Genomic DNA, 16,915 nt, shown 5'->3' with positions numbered 1-16,915 from the left:
TATATATATATATATATGCATGTTCACATGTGTATGTACATTTTATAAGCAGGTGAGGGAATAGTCATTTGTTAAAGCTGTTAGGGAAGGCTTTGGAGAGGAAGTGTTCCTTGTGCTGGACCTCTACCTAGTTGGCATGGGTAAGGTGAGCATTCTAGCTAAAGGGAACAACATAACCTGCAGTGCAGATGCCAAACAACATGCATAGTCTTGGCACATTGAGTGGTCCTGCAAGTCCCTGAAGTGGCAGGGTGTGGGGCCAGAACAGCGGACTGAAGCTAAGCTGTGCTGGGTCCTGTTGGTTATGCTGGGGATTTAGTTGTTCATGAAGAGTCTGAAAGCAAGGGAAGGATTTGATCGAGTTGGGGGTGTGCTCATCACCTAGTGAGTAAGTTGCAGAGGCCCTGACTGGAGCCAAGCCAAGTTCAGTTTTGTGGTTACTGAAACAGGGCAGAAACAAAATGATAGGGGCTTGGACATAGATGGCAGATGGCAGCAATGAGGCTGAGAAAGAGGCTGGGTAGTTAATACATTTGATGGGATGGACAGAACTTCCTGACTGATTAGATGTGAGCAATGAGGGGAAAAGAAAAGAAAATGAGACTGTTCTGAGCAGCTGATACATGCTGTGCACGAACTAGGAAACTGGAAGAGAAACTGACTTCAGTTTTGGACATGATGCAACACGTCCAATGTGAAAAATATATACAAGCCCTCCTTCCTCCTCCCCGACCCCCCCGCCCCCAAGTCTCTCCCCTCTTCCCTTCACCCACTGCGGAAACTTTGTGTCAGGGATCTAGAAGTTAATACCAAGGTAGTGGGTGAGCTCTAGAAGTAGGTGAGGTCACCCAGGAAGGGAGTGTGGGTTGAGAGGAGCACTTAAGTGACTTTGAGACAAGGACGGGAAGGCAAAAGGAGTAAAGAATAGATGGCAGGTGAAGGGTCTGACTGCTGCCCGCTGACTTCCTGGGTGTGGGCTGAAGAACCAGGCAAGGGAGCTGGCTGCCGGAGCAGCCGCAGAGAAAGGGATATCTTCCTTTGATTCCTGTTGGTGTGACTTGGGGACTGTGTTAAGGGTTTCAGTTCATTAGCCAGCACCGGATAGCAAAAAGGAGTCTGTTGGCACTTGACAAATGTTATAATCTGCATGACTGCAGATGACTCAAACTTTGTTCTACTTTTTTGAAGGGCTAGGGGGCCTTGGCAGTTTTCCATTTTGATGTGTTCTGGAGCTTGATTATTGGCAGCTGAAGGAGCCTGGGGTTCTGGGTAGCCTGGTCTGCGTATGGAGTGAGCTTAGGGCCATAGGCTGGACTCCAGAGCCCCGCCTCCAGCCCTCCCCAGCTGCCTGATTCCTGCCAGTTCACAGTCTGGCTCAGCCTCTTGTCAGCAGAGCAGAGGTATAGCGCTGTGGATGGTGAGTGCCTTGTCCCCAGGTTTGACCCTCAGCCCAAGGCTGAGGATGAGGGCTGTGTTTGGGGGAGGAGTAGTGCCTTGTGAAGCTTCGGGCTATAGGAAAGAAAAATCTGAAAGTAGAATTTATTGGGGGTGAGGGGTGTTGGTGGTAGGGTTCTATGGTGGGGAGCCAAGAAGTGCAGACTCTAAAGGGAGCTGTTTCAAAGAATTACGGGATGGCTCTGGGCTGTTTTCCACTGGGCTGCTTTCTTGTCCTACTTCCTGACTTTGGAGTTGCGTGAAATGAGGCTGGGGGTGGCATCAACCCAGCCTAGATTAGGGATCCCAGTTGGGTCTCCTCTTCCCACCCCCTTGTACAGCCCAGTTCAGAGCTGCCACTCTGAGCTGCCACAGCTGTTGTCTGTGGTCTTAAACGTCACCTTCTTCCTTAGGAGAGGGCTGGATCAGATAAGCCTCACAGTGGGGAACTGAACACTCTAGCAGTGTCAGCTAGAGGCTCCCCTGCATACAGCTTTACTATTATTTTTCTGAGAAATTGGCCCTTTCCTTAATGGAAGGGGGATGAAAAGGGGAGGGCAGAGAAGGACCTCTGTCATACTAGTACATTTCCTTTAGAATAAACATAGTTTGACTCTATGTGATGACTGAAAAAACAAGTTGATGTTTCCAAATTATCTTTAAGGCTAAGGGGATCATGTACCCTCCTAAAACGCATAGATGAATATGTGGGGAGACAGGCTGCGACAGTAGAGACTGCGAAAGTTGGAATCCTAGTGATCTGGGTCCAGGTCATAGTACTGCTGCCCACCGGCTACATGACACTGAAGAAACTTCTGAACTTCAGTGTTGTCAGCCAAAAAAAAAAAGATAATCTTCATAAGACTGTTGAGTGAATGAAGTCAGGCTATACATGTCAAGTGACACCAAATAAAATGCGAAAGAGAAAATGAAAATGCACTGTTTTGACATTAAGGCTCCCTCTGCCCCCTCCCCTTTTTTGTGGGTAGGAATAGATGTGATTCAGAATTCAGAGTTGCAGGGATTCGCCCTCTTAACACGGGCCAGGAAGTGAATTGTGTGGTAGCTTATGGGAACTCGGCTGAGGGGCTGGACCTTCAGGTGTTTCCAGAATCAGTTTTCACTGCTTCCCACTGGCAGAAGAATCAGCTGCTGTCCCCTGCGAGTAAGATGTTCATGGAGAGACTGGGCTTGCTTCTGGTGTGCCTGTGCTCTCACACGTGATGCAGCAGCTTCTGAGAACCTCCACCCTCCACAGAGGGAGGTTCTCTGCTCCTGCTTCTGGATTGCAGCCAGAGGAGGGCTGGGGTGGGTAAACCAGACCTGTAGGGGTTTTGAAACAAAATGGTATACTCTAGCCCTCCCAATTGAATTAGAGAAGCAGGAACCTTTGGCAGGAAGTTTGAGTTCTCAGAGTGCCTTCATCATTGGCATCACCCCAGCCAGCCTGCTCTTCCCAGGTTTGTTCAGCTTGGACCTAGTCTTGTTCTTCCGACCTGACTCCCTGGGCCCTCTGTTGGCTCCAGAACTCTACCTTCCGGGTGCTTCTGTGATTGGTCAGACCAGATAGATGCACCTGGCTCTCACTGGAGTGTGGTCATAGTTCCATGTTTACACCTTACCTTCCCACTTCAGTTTCTGTGTACTAGTCCTGTATCTCCTTAAGGATTGTGTATCATTTATGTTCCCTCCCCTAACCCACTTGCCATTTATTGAACAGGTTGGTATTGAATAGATTATCTGGAAATAAGTGTTGAGTCTAGTTGAATTTGACTCCTTTGTACTTAGAAGCAAGCAGGGGGGCCTGTCTGTTTGTAAGAACAGCAGTGGTGCGTTTGAAAGGTGTGAAGCTGGGTCCCTGGATTTCCTGGAATTCACTGATAGATCCCGGGAATTGAAGGGTAGATGTCACCTGGCCTTTGAGTACTGATGCAGACATACTGTCCAGGCTGTGTTCACACACCACACCGTGTGTTCCTGAATCATACACACGTCATAAAGCCAGGGAGGTCTTGGAAGTGTGTAGAGGTACAGATATTGTTCCAGACTCTTGAAAATCTTTTTATGGTAGGTGAAGTTCTGATTCTTCCTATATTTTTCAGTGAATTATAGTCTATTAATCTGTAAACTTTCTAAGTAAAAGAATTGGAAGCTGGCCTGTGTCTTTCCTGCTTGGTCAAGAACTTTGGCCCTCCATATTCATCTTCACCACTAGTTGTGCTGAATTCAGTTCAGTGCATATTAATGCACTGTGGGCCAAATCAACACTGGGTACGAGGGATTCAGAGATAAATTGAGGCACAGAGTCAAAGGTGAGAAGCTGGCCGATAGGTACAATTCAGAAGGATCATGGGTGCAGTTTGAGTGCAGTATCATGTGGGGGTGAATAAACACCTCTAAGGTGTTGGAATGGGAGTAGACAGACCATCCAGAAGACTGAAAAGAGGTGTCTGAGTCTTGAAGAATAGGAGGAATGAGATTGGACATTTCGGGCAGAGAGGCATGGAGCATGCCTACCTGTTTGACTTATTTTCACCATCACTGCCTTCCTACAATGAGCTAAGGGGACACAGTGAACTGAGGGAACTGAAGTTGGGCCTTGAGGAGGATTCAGCTCTCCAGTGCAGACTACCCCCATGGTGGTACTTTATTCTGGTGCTTACTGGCCAACCAACCATAAAATCCTGAATTGTTTGCTCTTAGACAGTGCTTCTCAGACATAATGTTCATGTGATTGACCAACTAAATTGTAGCTTATGACCTCTTACTTCTGAGGTAAAGCTTGAGATTCTGCATTTCTATGTGATCCCAAATCTTGCCAGCCCATGAAGCCACCTTTGAGTAATGGGATTATAAGAAATTCTCTTCCAGTTTGAGCCCCCACCATCAGATTCCTTGACCCTACCACTTCCCCCAACACATATACCAGTCTCCCATTTTTCCTCTTCCTGAGTACACACGTGCAGGACTCTTCTTCCTTAAATGCTGTTTTCATTTGGTCCTTCTTAATCTCTACCCTTCCTCCCTGGAAAAGTTTCCTTTTACTTCTTAAGTCAAATTCCCATGCTGACCAAACACTAGTCTGGTCTTCCCTTCCCTTCCCAAGGTCATCACCTCCAGGTGACTCCCACCCTTACCTGGCAGGAGATTCCTTACAGCCCCCTCCCTAGGGCAAGCCTGCGTGAGGCACTGAGACCTGAACTGGGAGCCTGCCTGGATTCGGTAGGGTCTGCTACCTGATGCAGATACCTTTTGCCCAGTTCCTCGGAAGCAGACATCCCAGCACTGTGCTCTTTAGGTGTCTCTCAGTTTCCCACTCACTCCACAGACTTCTCTGTAGTTCTGTTCATAGGAGAAAACATGGCAGATTAGACCCTGATGTTTAATATTGGCCATCTATTAAATGATGCAGTGTAAAAAGTGTTAGATGTTTGGGTATTTGCTTTCGTACTGGCTATAGTTTCATGTGTTGCCTCTTACTTGTTTTGTTTTCACTGGGTGCCTGTTGTGTTTGTGTAATAAGTGAACAATAAACTATTCTCACTTGGGAAAAGTGTACTGAGATTGCCTGCCCAGCATGGGGGAAGCCTGATGGCATGCTGGCTGAGAGTTGGATGGATAGGACATGGTCTCTGTTTCTGAGGGAGTCACAAGCCGAAGAGAAAGAAAGAGCGGGTAATAGAACAGTGTGGCTGATGTTCTGTGTGTCCTTTGACTGCAGAAGAGAAAGCTGACACCTACACAGGGGGGGAGTCTGAGACACCTAGCCTCTGAAGGAAAAGCAGGCACTGCCAAGGGGCGATGAGGAAGTAGTTGGTCCCCAGGGCTTGCAGAATGTAAGGGTACCACAGAGCTGCAGCCTTCGGCATGGGACAGGGAACAGTCAGAGTGTCTGAGAGGGCTGTCAACTTCTCTGTCATCCTGACTCACTGGGACAGAAATCTCCTCGTGTCTGTTGTGTCTACAGGTGCTTGTAGCAGCAGATGCTTAAACGCCAATCTCTGATACTGCTGCTCCCCTCCTTAGTCCCTGGCCTCCTTTCCTGGGGGCTGCCCAGAGCCTTTCACAGGTCATCACATCCCAGCTCTCTTGTGGGAACAGTAACGTCGTCTTCTTCCTCCCGATCTCCAGAAATGTCTTTTCTCCAGGATCCAAATTTCTTCACCTTGGGGATGTGGTCCATTGGTGCGGGGGCCCTGGGGGCTGCTGCCTTAGCATTGCTCCTGGCCAATACCGACATCTTTCTGTCCAAGTCCCAGAAAGCAACACTGGAGTATCTGGAGGATATAGACCTGAAGACACTGGACAAGGGTGAGTGGTGACCCCCTGGCCTCAGTACTTTTCCAAAGCACTGGGATGCAGGCTTACTTATTTTTTTTTCTTTCTAAATTAGTTCTCTCTCTCTCTCTCTCTCTCTCTCTCTCTCTTTTTTTTAATTAAAAAGGTAATGTAAACAACATTGGGAAAAATTTCCTAACACTTTCAATTATGATCATTTCATTACCTTACCTTAATAGCCTTTTTTTTTTTTTTTTGCACATTCTTTTTGACGTGTACCCATTTTATGTAGTTGTAATCTTGGTGGATTGATACTTTGCATTTTAGTTTTTCCTATCACAAGTATTTTTCACTTACTGTTGTTGTCTATAATGATAATTGTTCCATAATATTAGTAATAGCGTACCTATGTGTTCTGAGGAATTTCAGGCTCATGAATCTTCAGGAAAAAAGAACTCCCAAGTCAAAAAATTTTGAGAAATGCTGTATCCAATTCCATGTTCCAAAACTGAGGGGTTTGCTTATTGAAATAGGTGTCTGAATTGCTACTGGTGCTGTCATGGTCAGCCATTACCTACAGTGTAGCCTTAGCACCTGGGGCAATGCAAGGTCACACTTTTTGAATGGACCTTTTTTTGTTGACCTCTTTTAGGGGAACTCACCTGTATCCCTGGTTAACCACTGAGAGCCACATGTGTGAATGTGATAGTTCTTACTGTGTACTCTTGGTATTTGATCTGTAAACCTGGTGGGATTCCAATTAGGCTGTTAGTGTGGGTGCCACTGGCAAGGGAGTTTGGTTGATAGTTGGGGTTTACTGACTGGTAGTCTCCAGGTTGGCCTCTCAAAAAAGGAGACCATTATCTACTCAGAAAGCCAGGAAGTTTGTCAAGAAAAGGCAGGAACTGTGACTGTTTAATTTATGACATAGGTCACATACCGTATTAAGGGACTAAAACTTCCCTGCAGAGCTATTTAGCTTTATTCAATCCAAAGTTTCCCAGTCTCATTTGATTGTAGCCCCTCCCTTTTTCACAGAACATCCCCCAAGTACATGGGTTCATCTGAGCAATGCAAGAACAGGAAGCGTTCATACTTACTGAACCCTCACCAGAACTGGTAGAACACAAAGACAGCTGACATCTTTCCACACTTTATGCAGCCCAAAGTGCAGCTGTTAGACATGTACATTCAGGAAACTGGGGTTTAGGAGGAGATGCAGTGTGGCCAAGGTCACACTGCTAGAGGGACTCAGTCTGATGGGGAGCCAGGCTGGAGCTGCGGGACTACCCTACCCTGAAGCATTTCCTTGGTGGACATCTTCTGCCGTTAATATATTTAGGTGAACAAAATGTTAATCTTTTGAATACTTTTTAAAGAGTTCTTCACCAAAGCACATGATCTCTAGTTTTTGACCATTTATCTGCTCTAAAGGATTGTTGCAATGTCCAACAAAGTAATTTAATAATTCCAGAAATGTTCCATTTAATAAAGGATTGTTGCAATGTCCAACAAAGTAATTTAATAATTCCAGAAATGTTCCATTTTGGGATATTCAAGATTGCTAATAGATTTATATAGGGGAGGGCATTTTGGGTACATAGTAGGGCTCTTGTATTATATTAATTTTCCTTAAAAGGTTGAATATTTCCTGTCTCTGTTTTCTGTTTGCTTTTCTCACATGTGAAATACCTGTCCAGGTCCTTTGCTAGGCCTGGTGGCCTTAATAAGCTGATTAGCAGTTGGTCTGGTGAGGTTGGCATGGGAGGGGCTGGGAGGGGCAGGGGTAGGCAGTGATAATAACTGAATTTCCATTTCTTCTCCCCAGAACCAAGGACTTTCAAAGCAAAGGAACTCTGGGAAAAGAATGGAGCTGTGATCATGGCTGTGCGGAGGCCAGGCTGTTTCCTCTGTCGAGAGGTTAGTGCCTTCGAAAGTCTGTTTGGAGAAAAGATCCTTGTAAGTGATGCGAGTGCATTTCCAGCCAGGACCAGGGACCTGTTGGGCCACTTTAGCCCTTGATCAACATTGTCCCATTCTGCTGTTTGCTCTAGGTATTTCTTTAGATTTACTCGGTTTCAGTGCATTTGACTGTTTAGCATATCCTGAGTTAGCAGAATGTTTGACTTCCCTTTAGTATCCCTAAGCCCTTCCACTCTTGTTCTGCTAGTTGTGACCTGGAATAACTTCCCCTTTAATGAAGGACAGGGATTAGGTCCAGTGATGTTCAGTGCAGGGATTCACTTACTGAAATGTGATGTCTGGGTTGAAATGGGCACAGTCAGTCCTTACCTGGTGTACACCTGCAGTATGGAAAAGCACAAGGTCTCACTTTTAGAATGAACCTGCCTATCTACCTCTTCCTGGGGAACTTACTTAGCATCCCAGATGGACAACTGAGAGACACACATGTGAATGTTGTGGTTCTGTTGCCTTGCTATGTGGTTTTGGCATTGTATCTGGGGCCTGGTGGAGTTCCTCATGCTAATAGTGTGGCTGTCATTGACATGAATGTGGGTGGTCTTTAGTTTGGCACCTTAAAGGGAATATTGTTGTCTGTTTAGAAAGTGAGAAAGCTTGAAGCTTGCCAGGAAAAAGGAGGGTCCAGCCTTGTCACTTTAGATAGGCAGACAAGGATGGTTCAGTGACCTGTCCATAGTCACATAGTCAGTTGGTGACAGAAGACCCAGATTCTGAGATGATTGCCTAGCTTGGGGCAGAGTCAGAATGACAGTTCTCCTGCCCTCAAGTAGTGGCCCTGGCCCTGTCCAGGTTGTCATCCTTGTTTCTCTGGTTGTCTGCTCTGACCTGAAGCATTGTCTTTCAGCCTTGCAGATCTCTCTCCTTATTTCTAGTCAGGGAGGCAGAGAACCCACTAATAAACAATGATGCTACTGCACCTTACATTCAGAACACCTACATGCCTGTTTATCTCATTGATTCCTTACTATATTCCTGTAAAATGAGAATATTATTTTTAATATTCTCATTTTACAGAAGATAAACTGAGGTCCAGAGTTGTGACAAAGTCACAGTGCTGTGGGGAGGTGTATTAATTGCCTGTTGCTACTATAAAAAATTATCACAATCTCAGTAACTTCAAACAACACATTTGTTATAGTTCTAGAGGTCAGTGTTTTGAAACATGTCTCACTGGGCTAAAATCAGGGTGTCAGCAGCTTCTGGAGGCCCTAAGGGATAAATAATTTCTTGTTATTTAGCTTCCAGTGATCAATTGTACGCCTTGGCTCATGGCCCCTTCCTTGGTTTTAAAAGCCTGCCCGGCTGGGCAAGTTTCCCTCACAATGAACCACTATGCCACTAACTGCCCTGTTTCCTCTTCCACATTTAAGCACCCTATGATTGTACATTGCAGCCACCCAGCCACCCAGATAGTCCAGAATAATCCTTAAAATGAGCTGATTAGTAACCTAAATTTCATCTATTGCCTTAATTCCCCTTTGCCATGTAGCAAAACATGTTCATAGGTTCATAGGATTAGGATGAGGATATCTTTGAGGGTGTTGTTCTGCCTGATGTAAGAACCGAAGTAACTCGGGCTTTTGGTACATACGGCTTTGGGCCTGCAGTTACTTAGGTGGAGGCCTGTTGCGTCCCAGCAGGGCCAGGAACTCAAGGGATTCCACAAGTGGTACTTCCCACTATGACCTGCCCTCCTGTTGTTCTGGTCTGTACCCTGGCAGAGCATTTTGTGGAAACTTGTGTTTCTGAATGGGTGTTTGCTTGGCAGTCAGCGTTATTTTGAATGGCCTGGGGTGGAGGTATGTGACTCAGTTTCTACTTCGGGCCTTTATGTAGCCACACAACCAGAATCAGGAGCCCAGGAAAAGTGAGTAAAACCTTTGATCTTGCACACAGGTGGTCCCTGGCTGAGTCAGACCCACAGTCCTCTGCTCTAGGGCAAAGGCTGCCACTCCCTCATCCCTTTGATAAATGCATTGTAATGAATCCTGCTCGATTAGTGATCCTTTTTGTTAGCTTGTTCTAGAAAAGAATAAAAATTAAAGATTGTTGCCATCATACAGCAACATCTGTATTACCAATAAATGGGGTGCATTTGAGCCTTCTGTTTCTTTAATTCTGATACCAAAATTGAAAAGGAATTTGCTCTTAACATTGGTGTTTTACCATGGCACATGCAACTTCGCTTGTTTATCCACTACTCAGTTTAGGAGAATCAAGTCTGCCTGTACTGATGAGCTCAGTGCATTCCATTCTCCCTATCCGCCCTCACATCTTTCTACCTGGAATCTAGTGTCTTCTGCATGCTAGCTGTGCGCCAGGCTGTGAGGGGTATGTGGAGCTGATGGAGGGCATAGTTTTCAACTATAAGATATACTTAATAGCTCAAGAGACAAATACTTAACTTACTCATAGAAAAAGTGACAGACTCATAGAAAAAGTGACAAAGCATAGATTCAGAATTTGACTCCAGACTGGACTAGTCAGGGAGAACTTTTAGAACAGGGATTCCTTTCTAGAGTCTGGGATTTGTGCTAGTTTAGTCTCCTGCAGGGGAGGAGCTAGCAGATGAATAGGAGACAGTTGTAATGACCAGTTGTGGAGGATCGTGTTTGGGGCAGTCTCTTAGTTAGTGCATGCTCCCCAGTCATGGTTAGGACACCACAGTAGCAACGTAGCCTCTTGTTTACTACATGGACAAGACAGTTCCGGACTGAGGAGCACCAATTGGGACAGTCTTTTGCTGGCCACACAGTGCTTATTTTTGGCATTTTGTTGCCTTTATCCTTGTGCATTCAGTGCCAGCTGGGCTCTGGCCTGTAGGGAAGAGGGTGCTGGTTGGCTGCAGAACCCCACAGCTTGTGTATCTCCACTTCACCTGTCTTCTGCAGGAGGCTGCAGACTTGTCCTCCCTGAAGCCCAAGTTGGATGAGCTGGGTGTTCCCCTCTATGCAGTGGTGAAGGAGCAGGTCAAGACTGAAGTAAAGGATTTCCAGCCTTACTTCAAAGGAGAAATTTTCCTGGATGAGAAGGTGCGTGTGCTGTGAGTCTGTCCACACAGACTGTGGGCTGTGCTTGGCTGTCGGGCATCATGCTCTCGGGCACAGGAACGCTGTACAGCTCGAGAAGTTCAAGTCAGGAACAGTACAAATCTGTTCCCTCCTGGACTCAGCAGGGTTCTTTGTTTCCTCGGACAGTTGAGAGTCTTTCTGGATGGGAGCCGCATGTGTGTGCATGTGTATGTGTGTGTGTGTGTGTGTTTGCACATAATTGCACATAATAAGTTGGGGGGTGGGGGGAAGGGTGTGAGGTCACAAACCAGAAGGCTTCGGGTCTTTGTCAGAGAATGAATGGCCACTTGGAACCTTTCCTCCTCAAGGAAGGTAGCCATGTAGGCTGCTCTTATGAGATCTCTCTTACTCCCACAGAAAAAATTCTACGGTCCTCAAAGGCGAAAGATGATGTTTATGGGATTTGTCCGTCTGGGTGTCTGGTATAATTTCTTCCGGGCTCGGAGTGGAGGCTTCTCTGGAAACCTGGAAGGGGAAGGCTTCATCCTTGGTGGAGTTTTTGTGATGGGATCAGGAAAGCAGGTAAATTCCTAGTGTTTGCTTACAGGTCTCTGAGCATGAGATCCTGCTGTGTATGGGGGGATGAGGGTTCCCAACCCTCCTTCCAGAAATCCAGGGAACATGTGAGCAAGGGAGGGAAACTGTCATTTATCACACTCTCAGGATGTGAGCCAGCTTGCCCAGAGGGGCCAGTAAGCATTTTTCAGGTACATAACTTGGGACAGAGGGTTAGAGAAGTAACTGCACCATGGAGCACAATGGCAATGCAGGGGCCTAAACCCAGCTTTTCTGATGGCAAGTTGTTTTTCTCTGCACAAACAAAAACAGTTTTACTCTGTCATGAATTTACTCCCTGTGGTATTCTCAGGCTGTCAAGAATGAACAGTAGAGAAAAGTGAAAAGGGGTTGGAGGAAAGTGCCAAAAAAAAGTAAAAAGTTGAAGAAAGAATCAAAAAAGACCTAATGAGGGGAAGTGGCAGGGAGATGAGGGGAGATGTTGGGCTGCCCTGCAGAGGTAGCAGACTCTGCAGAGAAGCTGCTGGGGCCTCATCAGAAAGGGCACAGGGACCTGAGGGGAAGGTATGGAGAGAGAGCTCTGGCCTGCACAGTGGCAGGTGGATTATCAGGTTGGATTGTTGCAGCCTCAAGCTGTGCTAACCACCCCTTCCTCCAAAAGGTGGTGCCCGCAGGAACTGCAGGATGGGGTAAAATCATTGTAGGCTCCCAGGCCTGGCGGGAGGACCTGGGGACTAGTAGTTGCTTTACTTGAGCCTGTCTCTGTCAACCTCGGGCACAAAATTAATACTTGTCTGACCCATGGAAGGTTGGATAGGGTTGGTCTGCTTTGGTGAATTTCACTGTAAACATTGACAGTTTGGGAGAAGTAAGAGCTTAGGCATAGGAATTTTTCAATTTTATACTTTCTAATTTCTTCCTTTTAAACATCAGTGTCCACTATTGCTTGCCTGTGTTAAAATATAGAATGAATTGTTGTCTGATTTAACATGAACCTATTTGCTTTTTGGCATATATGTCAGGTGTCTTTATAACAGTAACAACCAGCACCTGCCTTGGTCCAGCTGCTCATTTATATGACTTCATGTTTTGTCACAAATAATCTGTAATGTAGGTATTTTTATCCCATCTGTATGTAAGAAAACCAGCATACAACTGTGAAATAACTGAGCCTAAAAAGCCCAGCTAGGAAGTGGGACAGTCTGCTCCAGAGATGCTGTGCTTTCTCTGCGGGGTGCCTGAAGACCCCTTGCACCTGGGCAGGCTACACCTCAAAGCACTCTCAGCTCCCGTGGCTCTGGCACCTGGAGATTCCTTTCCCTCCTATTTTCCCTGATTCTGTTTCCCTTGGCCTCCAGGGCAGGGCTGGGCTCACTTGCCAGCCTTCTCTTGCCTCGCACTGACTCACCTGGTGCTCACGGACTCCCCAAGCCTCCCTGGCTCACTCCCGGTTGCTAGGTGTGTTGTTTGGCTTTGTTGGTGCTCACAGGAACTCAGCCTTTTTACTTCCCAGTGGAAGGTTGACTTGACTGCCTGAACTTTAGGACTTACTTCTGAAGTTGGTGGGGAGCAGTCTTTGCAGTCCCACAGTGCCAGGGCCCACTCAGCCAGAAATAATAACCTTCAAGGCACAGTTACTTTGAAGAAGTAACATGTTTGCACTGTATTCCATTTGAAAATGAGGAGAGCCAGCCTATAAACTTGATCTTGCAGATTGTTAGAACAGAGATGAGCTGAGATGTCTTTCAGTTTTTTTGTTTTTTTTTTTATGAAAATGCTATTTTGTCCCTCCCTGGTGGTGCAGCGGGTTAGGATGCAGCACTGCAAGCTAGCTTACAGCCACTTCAGTGCGAATTCAATTCCTGGGCCCAGAGGTGATCCACATGGCGCATCAGACCTCTCCTGACCCGCCCGCTGCTCCCCTCAGCAGTGTACTTGGTCGATCTGCCTTCTCTGCCCCCCACTCTGTCTCTGGTGAATCCTCTCACCCCTCTGTACCTCGGCCTATATCCTAGTTCTGTATGCATAAATAAATAAATCTTAAAAAAAAAAAAAAGAAAATACTATCTTTTTTCATTTAACAGCATATTAGGAACATTTCCCCCATGTCGTTAATATATTCTTAGTTTTTTGTTTTTTTTTTTAAGATTTATTTAATTGTGCATACAGAACTGGGGTACAGGCCAGAGGCTCAGGGGTGGCAAGAGACAGAGTGAGGAGCAGAACAGGCAGATTGACAAAGTACACTGCTGAGGGGAGCAGTTGGCGGGTCAGGAGAGGTCTGCCACGCCATGTGGTCACCTCCGGGGCAGGCAGGAATCGAACTCATGCGGAAGTGGCCTTAGCTTCTCAATGCTGTGCTTTAACCTGCTGCGCCACCAGGGAGGGCCTTAGTATTTTTATAGGTCTTAGTATTTTTATAGGTCTTTATAAATAATGGCAGAGTGACTATATTTGCAGAAGCTTTTTAAATTTGAGTTCCCAGATGCCATGAATCAAAGAACTCTCACAAGGATTCCTTGATGCTGATCTCAAACACATTTTTTTAATCTTTTCTACCACTTTAGTGTACTTTCTGGGACCCTGCATCCCAGTGAATTTGCTTCATAGTATTACAAGTGAATGGCCTCCGTTTCTTAGGAAAACCAGAGACAGTCTTCCTTTTCAGATAGTCATTCAGTGCTTGCCAGAGTCTGACATCTGAGCCCCATTTCCTTACCTTCAGGCTTTTCTGTGTAAGCCCGTTCTGTTCTCTTTGCCTGGAATATTCTTTCACCTGCACCTCTACCTGTAGACATCCTGGTTACCTTCTGTGCCCTTTCTCTGTGACGCTTTCCTGGCTCTTCTATTTAACCACTCCTGACTCCCTACTCTGAAGGTGCTGCTTATACAGTCCAAATGTTGTGATGTAGCTTGTCTGGAAAGCCAAACTCCTCTAGCACAGTCAGGTAGATTCTCGCTGGTGCTCAGTGTCTATCTTGTGAACAAATAGCTCCAAATGGGGACTGATATCGCTCTTGTTTCCTTTTAGGGCGTTCTCCTTGAGCACCGAGAGAAAGAATTTGGAGACAAAGTAAACCCAGTTTCTGTCCTAGAAGCTGTTAGGAAGATCAAATTACAGACCTTGGCTTCAGAGAAAAAGTGATTGTGTGAAACTGCCCTGTTCAGGGAGGACAAGGGGCGCTCAGCTGTGTTTCCACTTGTGGCCCTAGAGAATTAGAAACCCATTATGTCACATTCCCTGTAGAGATCATTAATATATTTTAATATTATACCTTGTTTAGGCCCAAAGAGGCAAATTACACCTTCTCCCCACCAAAGATTTATAAAATTAAAAAAATACTAGTAAGTTTTTTAGGTAAAACTTGGAAAATGGAATGTTGCTCCTCCTAAAAACACATATGGTGTTTGAGTGCTGTTATTTGAAATTATTTTTATTTTCATGTCTTAAAAAATCTAAGAAAAGTTCATGATTGACTTGAAGATTAAGGATATACGATTTCTTCTGACTTGTGTGTTTTATGTTACTAACTTGTTATATGATAGTAAAGTTCATATAAAGGAATTATGTTCTGGATGGGTTGATACAGGTAAATTATAAGGTGAAATCCTTATAATTCTTTTCTTGTCTTTTATTCTAACTTGGGAAGTTTGTTTTTCTAGAAAATATGATCATCTCTTGCTCTAATAAAATTATGACTCAGAAATTGCCTACAAACATGAATTTTTCTGATACAACTAATAATAAAAACATTTACCATAATCATGTCTGAATTTAAATCATTGGTGCCAGAGACACAACTATTATATTATTAAAAAAAATTCATATGAGTGATTTGCTGTCTTTCCGAGAGGATGACTTTGGTATTTAAGATCAGTAACTACTTTTAACTGATGGTCTTTTAACCTAATTTGGTGAATGAGAAGAAGGAACATAGAGAATGAAATATAGCAGTCTATGAATTTGTTTTAGATTATGTCATGTGAGTAAGTATGAGGTCAGCAAGAGCCAAATGGGAGCCCAGACCTGGGGTGTAAAAGCCCAGGAGTAGGGAGGTAGACATGGGAGTCCAGAGGAGAATATTTGCCCAGGGGACCAGCCCAGCCAGGAGGAGACCAAGGAAACAAGAATGGAGACAGAGGTTGGAGCTGGGGACACAGCGGTGTGCCAGAAGGGAGTGTACAGAGTGAGTAGGGGAAGCTGGTTCAGGAATGAGACTGGGCCTGGGTCTGACTTGGTGCGGTGGCTGTGTGGTGTGCCCATGGGCAGCGGAGAGCTGGCTGTATGCAGACTTCTTGGTCACGCAGCCCAGTACTTAAAGCATCAGTACAGTGACTCATCCCCCAGTAGCTGCAATCCCTGGGATTCCAGCTACTGTTAACTCAGATAATTCTTTGGTGCCTGGAAGACATTTGATTCTGAAACCATTCCCTTGCAACTAAAAAAAGAGTAGAGCCTGCAAGGACATTGCACAAGTGGCTGCATAAAGAGAAACCTTACTGTGACCTCCTTCACCATCTGTTTTACTCCTGGGTCCTCAGGCACAATGGGGCCTCTCTGGTTAACATCACATTAGGATAAGAACACCACATTGTATCATGAGTTGAGTTCAAATTCTAGTTTAACTAGGTGGCCTGAAGGAAAGCTTTGACTTTAAGCTATTCTGCCGGTTAAACAGGCATACTAATTCCTGTCTACTATTCAGAGCTATTTATTAGAAACCATGGAGGGAATGATAACTACTTAAAATTGCTTCTCAAACCTTAAAGCATACACAAATCTTCTTATTAAGATGCAGACTGTTACAGAATAACAGAACTAGATAGTAATGAAAGACAGTAAAGAGATTTTACTCAGTAACTACTGCAGTAAGAGAGACCTGATCTATGAACACTGGACTGAGTGCTGAAGTAACTGGTATTTTATTTCTTTTTTAAAAAATATTTATGCATACACAACTGGTGTTCAGGCCAGAGGTGTGGGGATGAGAGGATTCACCAGAGACAGAGTGGGGAGCAGAACAGGCAGGTCAATGAAGTATACTGCTGAAGGGAGCAGTGGGTGAGACAGGAAAGGTCTGCTGTGTCATGTGGGTCACCTCTGGGGCTGGTGATCAAACTCACACTAAATCGGCTGTGGCTAACTTGCAGTGCTGTGCCCTAACTCTTTGTACCACCAAGGAAGGCCCACAACAATAACCTACTTAAAGGTAGAAGGTAGAGCTTTTTGGGCTCCAACCAGGCTGAGGGAGAGCTGTTTGGATTGAGGGATGGAGCAGAGTTACCAAGGAGGCTTCAAAAGGATGGATCACAGGTGAGTTGCTTTCTAGGTGGATGGTGTCAGTTTGCCTTCTGGTGCCTTCCTGTGTTTCAGTCTGCTCTTCCTCCTCTCCAGACTTTGGTGCCTGGTGCTTGATCTCAGCTAGGTGGATGGCCTTCTCTGACATAGCAGTCTTTGGCAGAAAACCACCTTCTTCCTCCCTTCACTCCTAATGTGTATGACTGCTCTTTGCTCTGCTCAGGAAAACAGCTGCTCTTTCACAGAGAGCTTTGGGCTGGATGCCTGTCTCTGCATAATGGACGTGGGTATTAATGCATCTGGCCATATGTCAGTCAATCCATTTTCTCCCTCT

The 16,915-nt window shown here is 45.4% G+C and overlaps 1 protein-coding gene across 2 annotated transcripts in view; it reads left to right on the top strand.

Moving 5' to 3' along the window:
* Positions 1 to 15,026, top strand: part of FAM213A (family with sequence similarity 213, member A) — an 18,767-nt gene extending 3,741 nt beyond the window's left edge. Inside the window, exons 2-6 of one of the 2 annotated variants that reach the window (XM_012723422.1) lie at positions 5,583 to 5,745; positions 7,541 to 7,632; positions 10,587 to 10,727; positions 11,124 to 11,288; positions 14,314 to 15,026. In XM_012723422.1, coding sequence (XP_012578876.1) covers positions 5,607 to 5,745; positions 7,541 to 7,632; positions 10,587 to 10,727; positions 11,124 to 11,288; positions 14,314 to 14,427 — 651 coding nt within the window. In that variant the 5' untranslated portion in view covers positions 5,583 to 5,606 and the 3' untranslated portion in view covers positions 14,428 to 15,026. Of the gene's footprint in view, positions 1 to 5,565; positions 5,746 to 7,540; positions 7,633 to 10,586; positions 10,728 to 11,123; positions 11,289 to 14,313 lie in introns of both variants that reach the window. The other variant, XM_012723421.1, reaches the window with a different exon arrangement.
* The last annotated feature ends 1,889 nt before the right edge of the window (positions 15,027 to 16,915 follow it).

This window comes from Condylura cristata, unplaced genomic scaffold, assembly GCF_000260355.1.
Source record: "Condylura cristata isolate star-nosed mole 26May11 unplaced genomic scaffold, ConCri1.0 scaffold00011, whole genome shotgun sequence".
Lineage (NCBI taxonomy): Eukaryota > Metazoa > Chordata > Mammalia > Eulipotyphla > Talpidae > Condylura > Condylura cristata.
The sequence above is the reverse complement of the archived record's forward strand: the minus strand, read 5'-3'. Positions and strand labels throughout refer to the sequence as shown.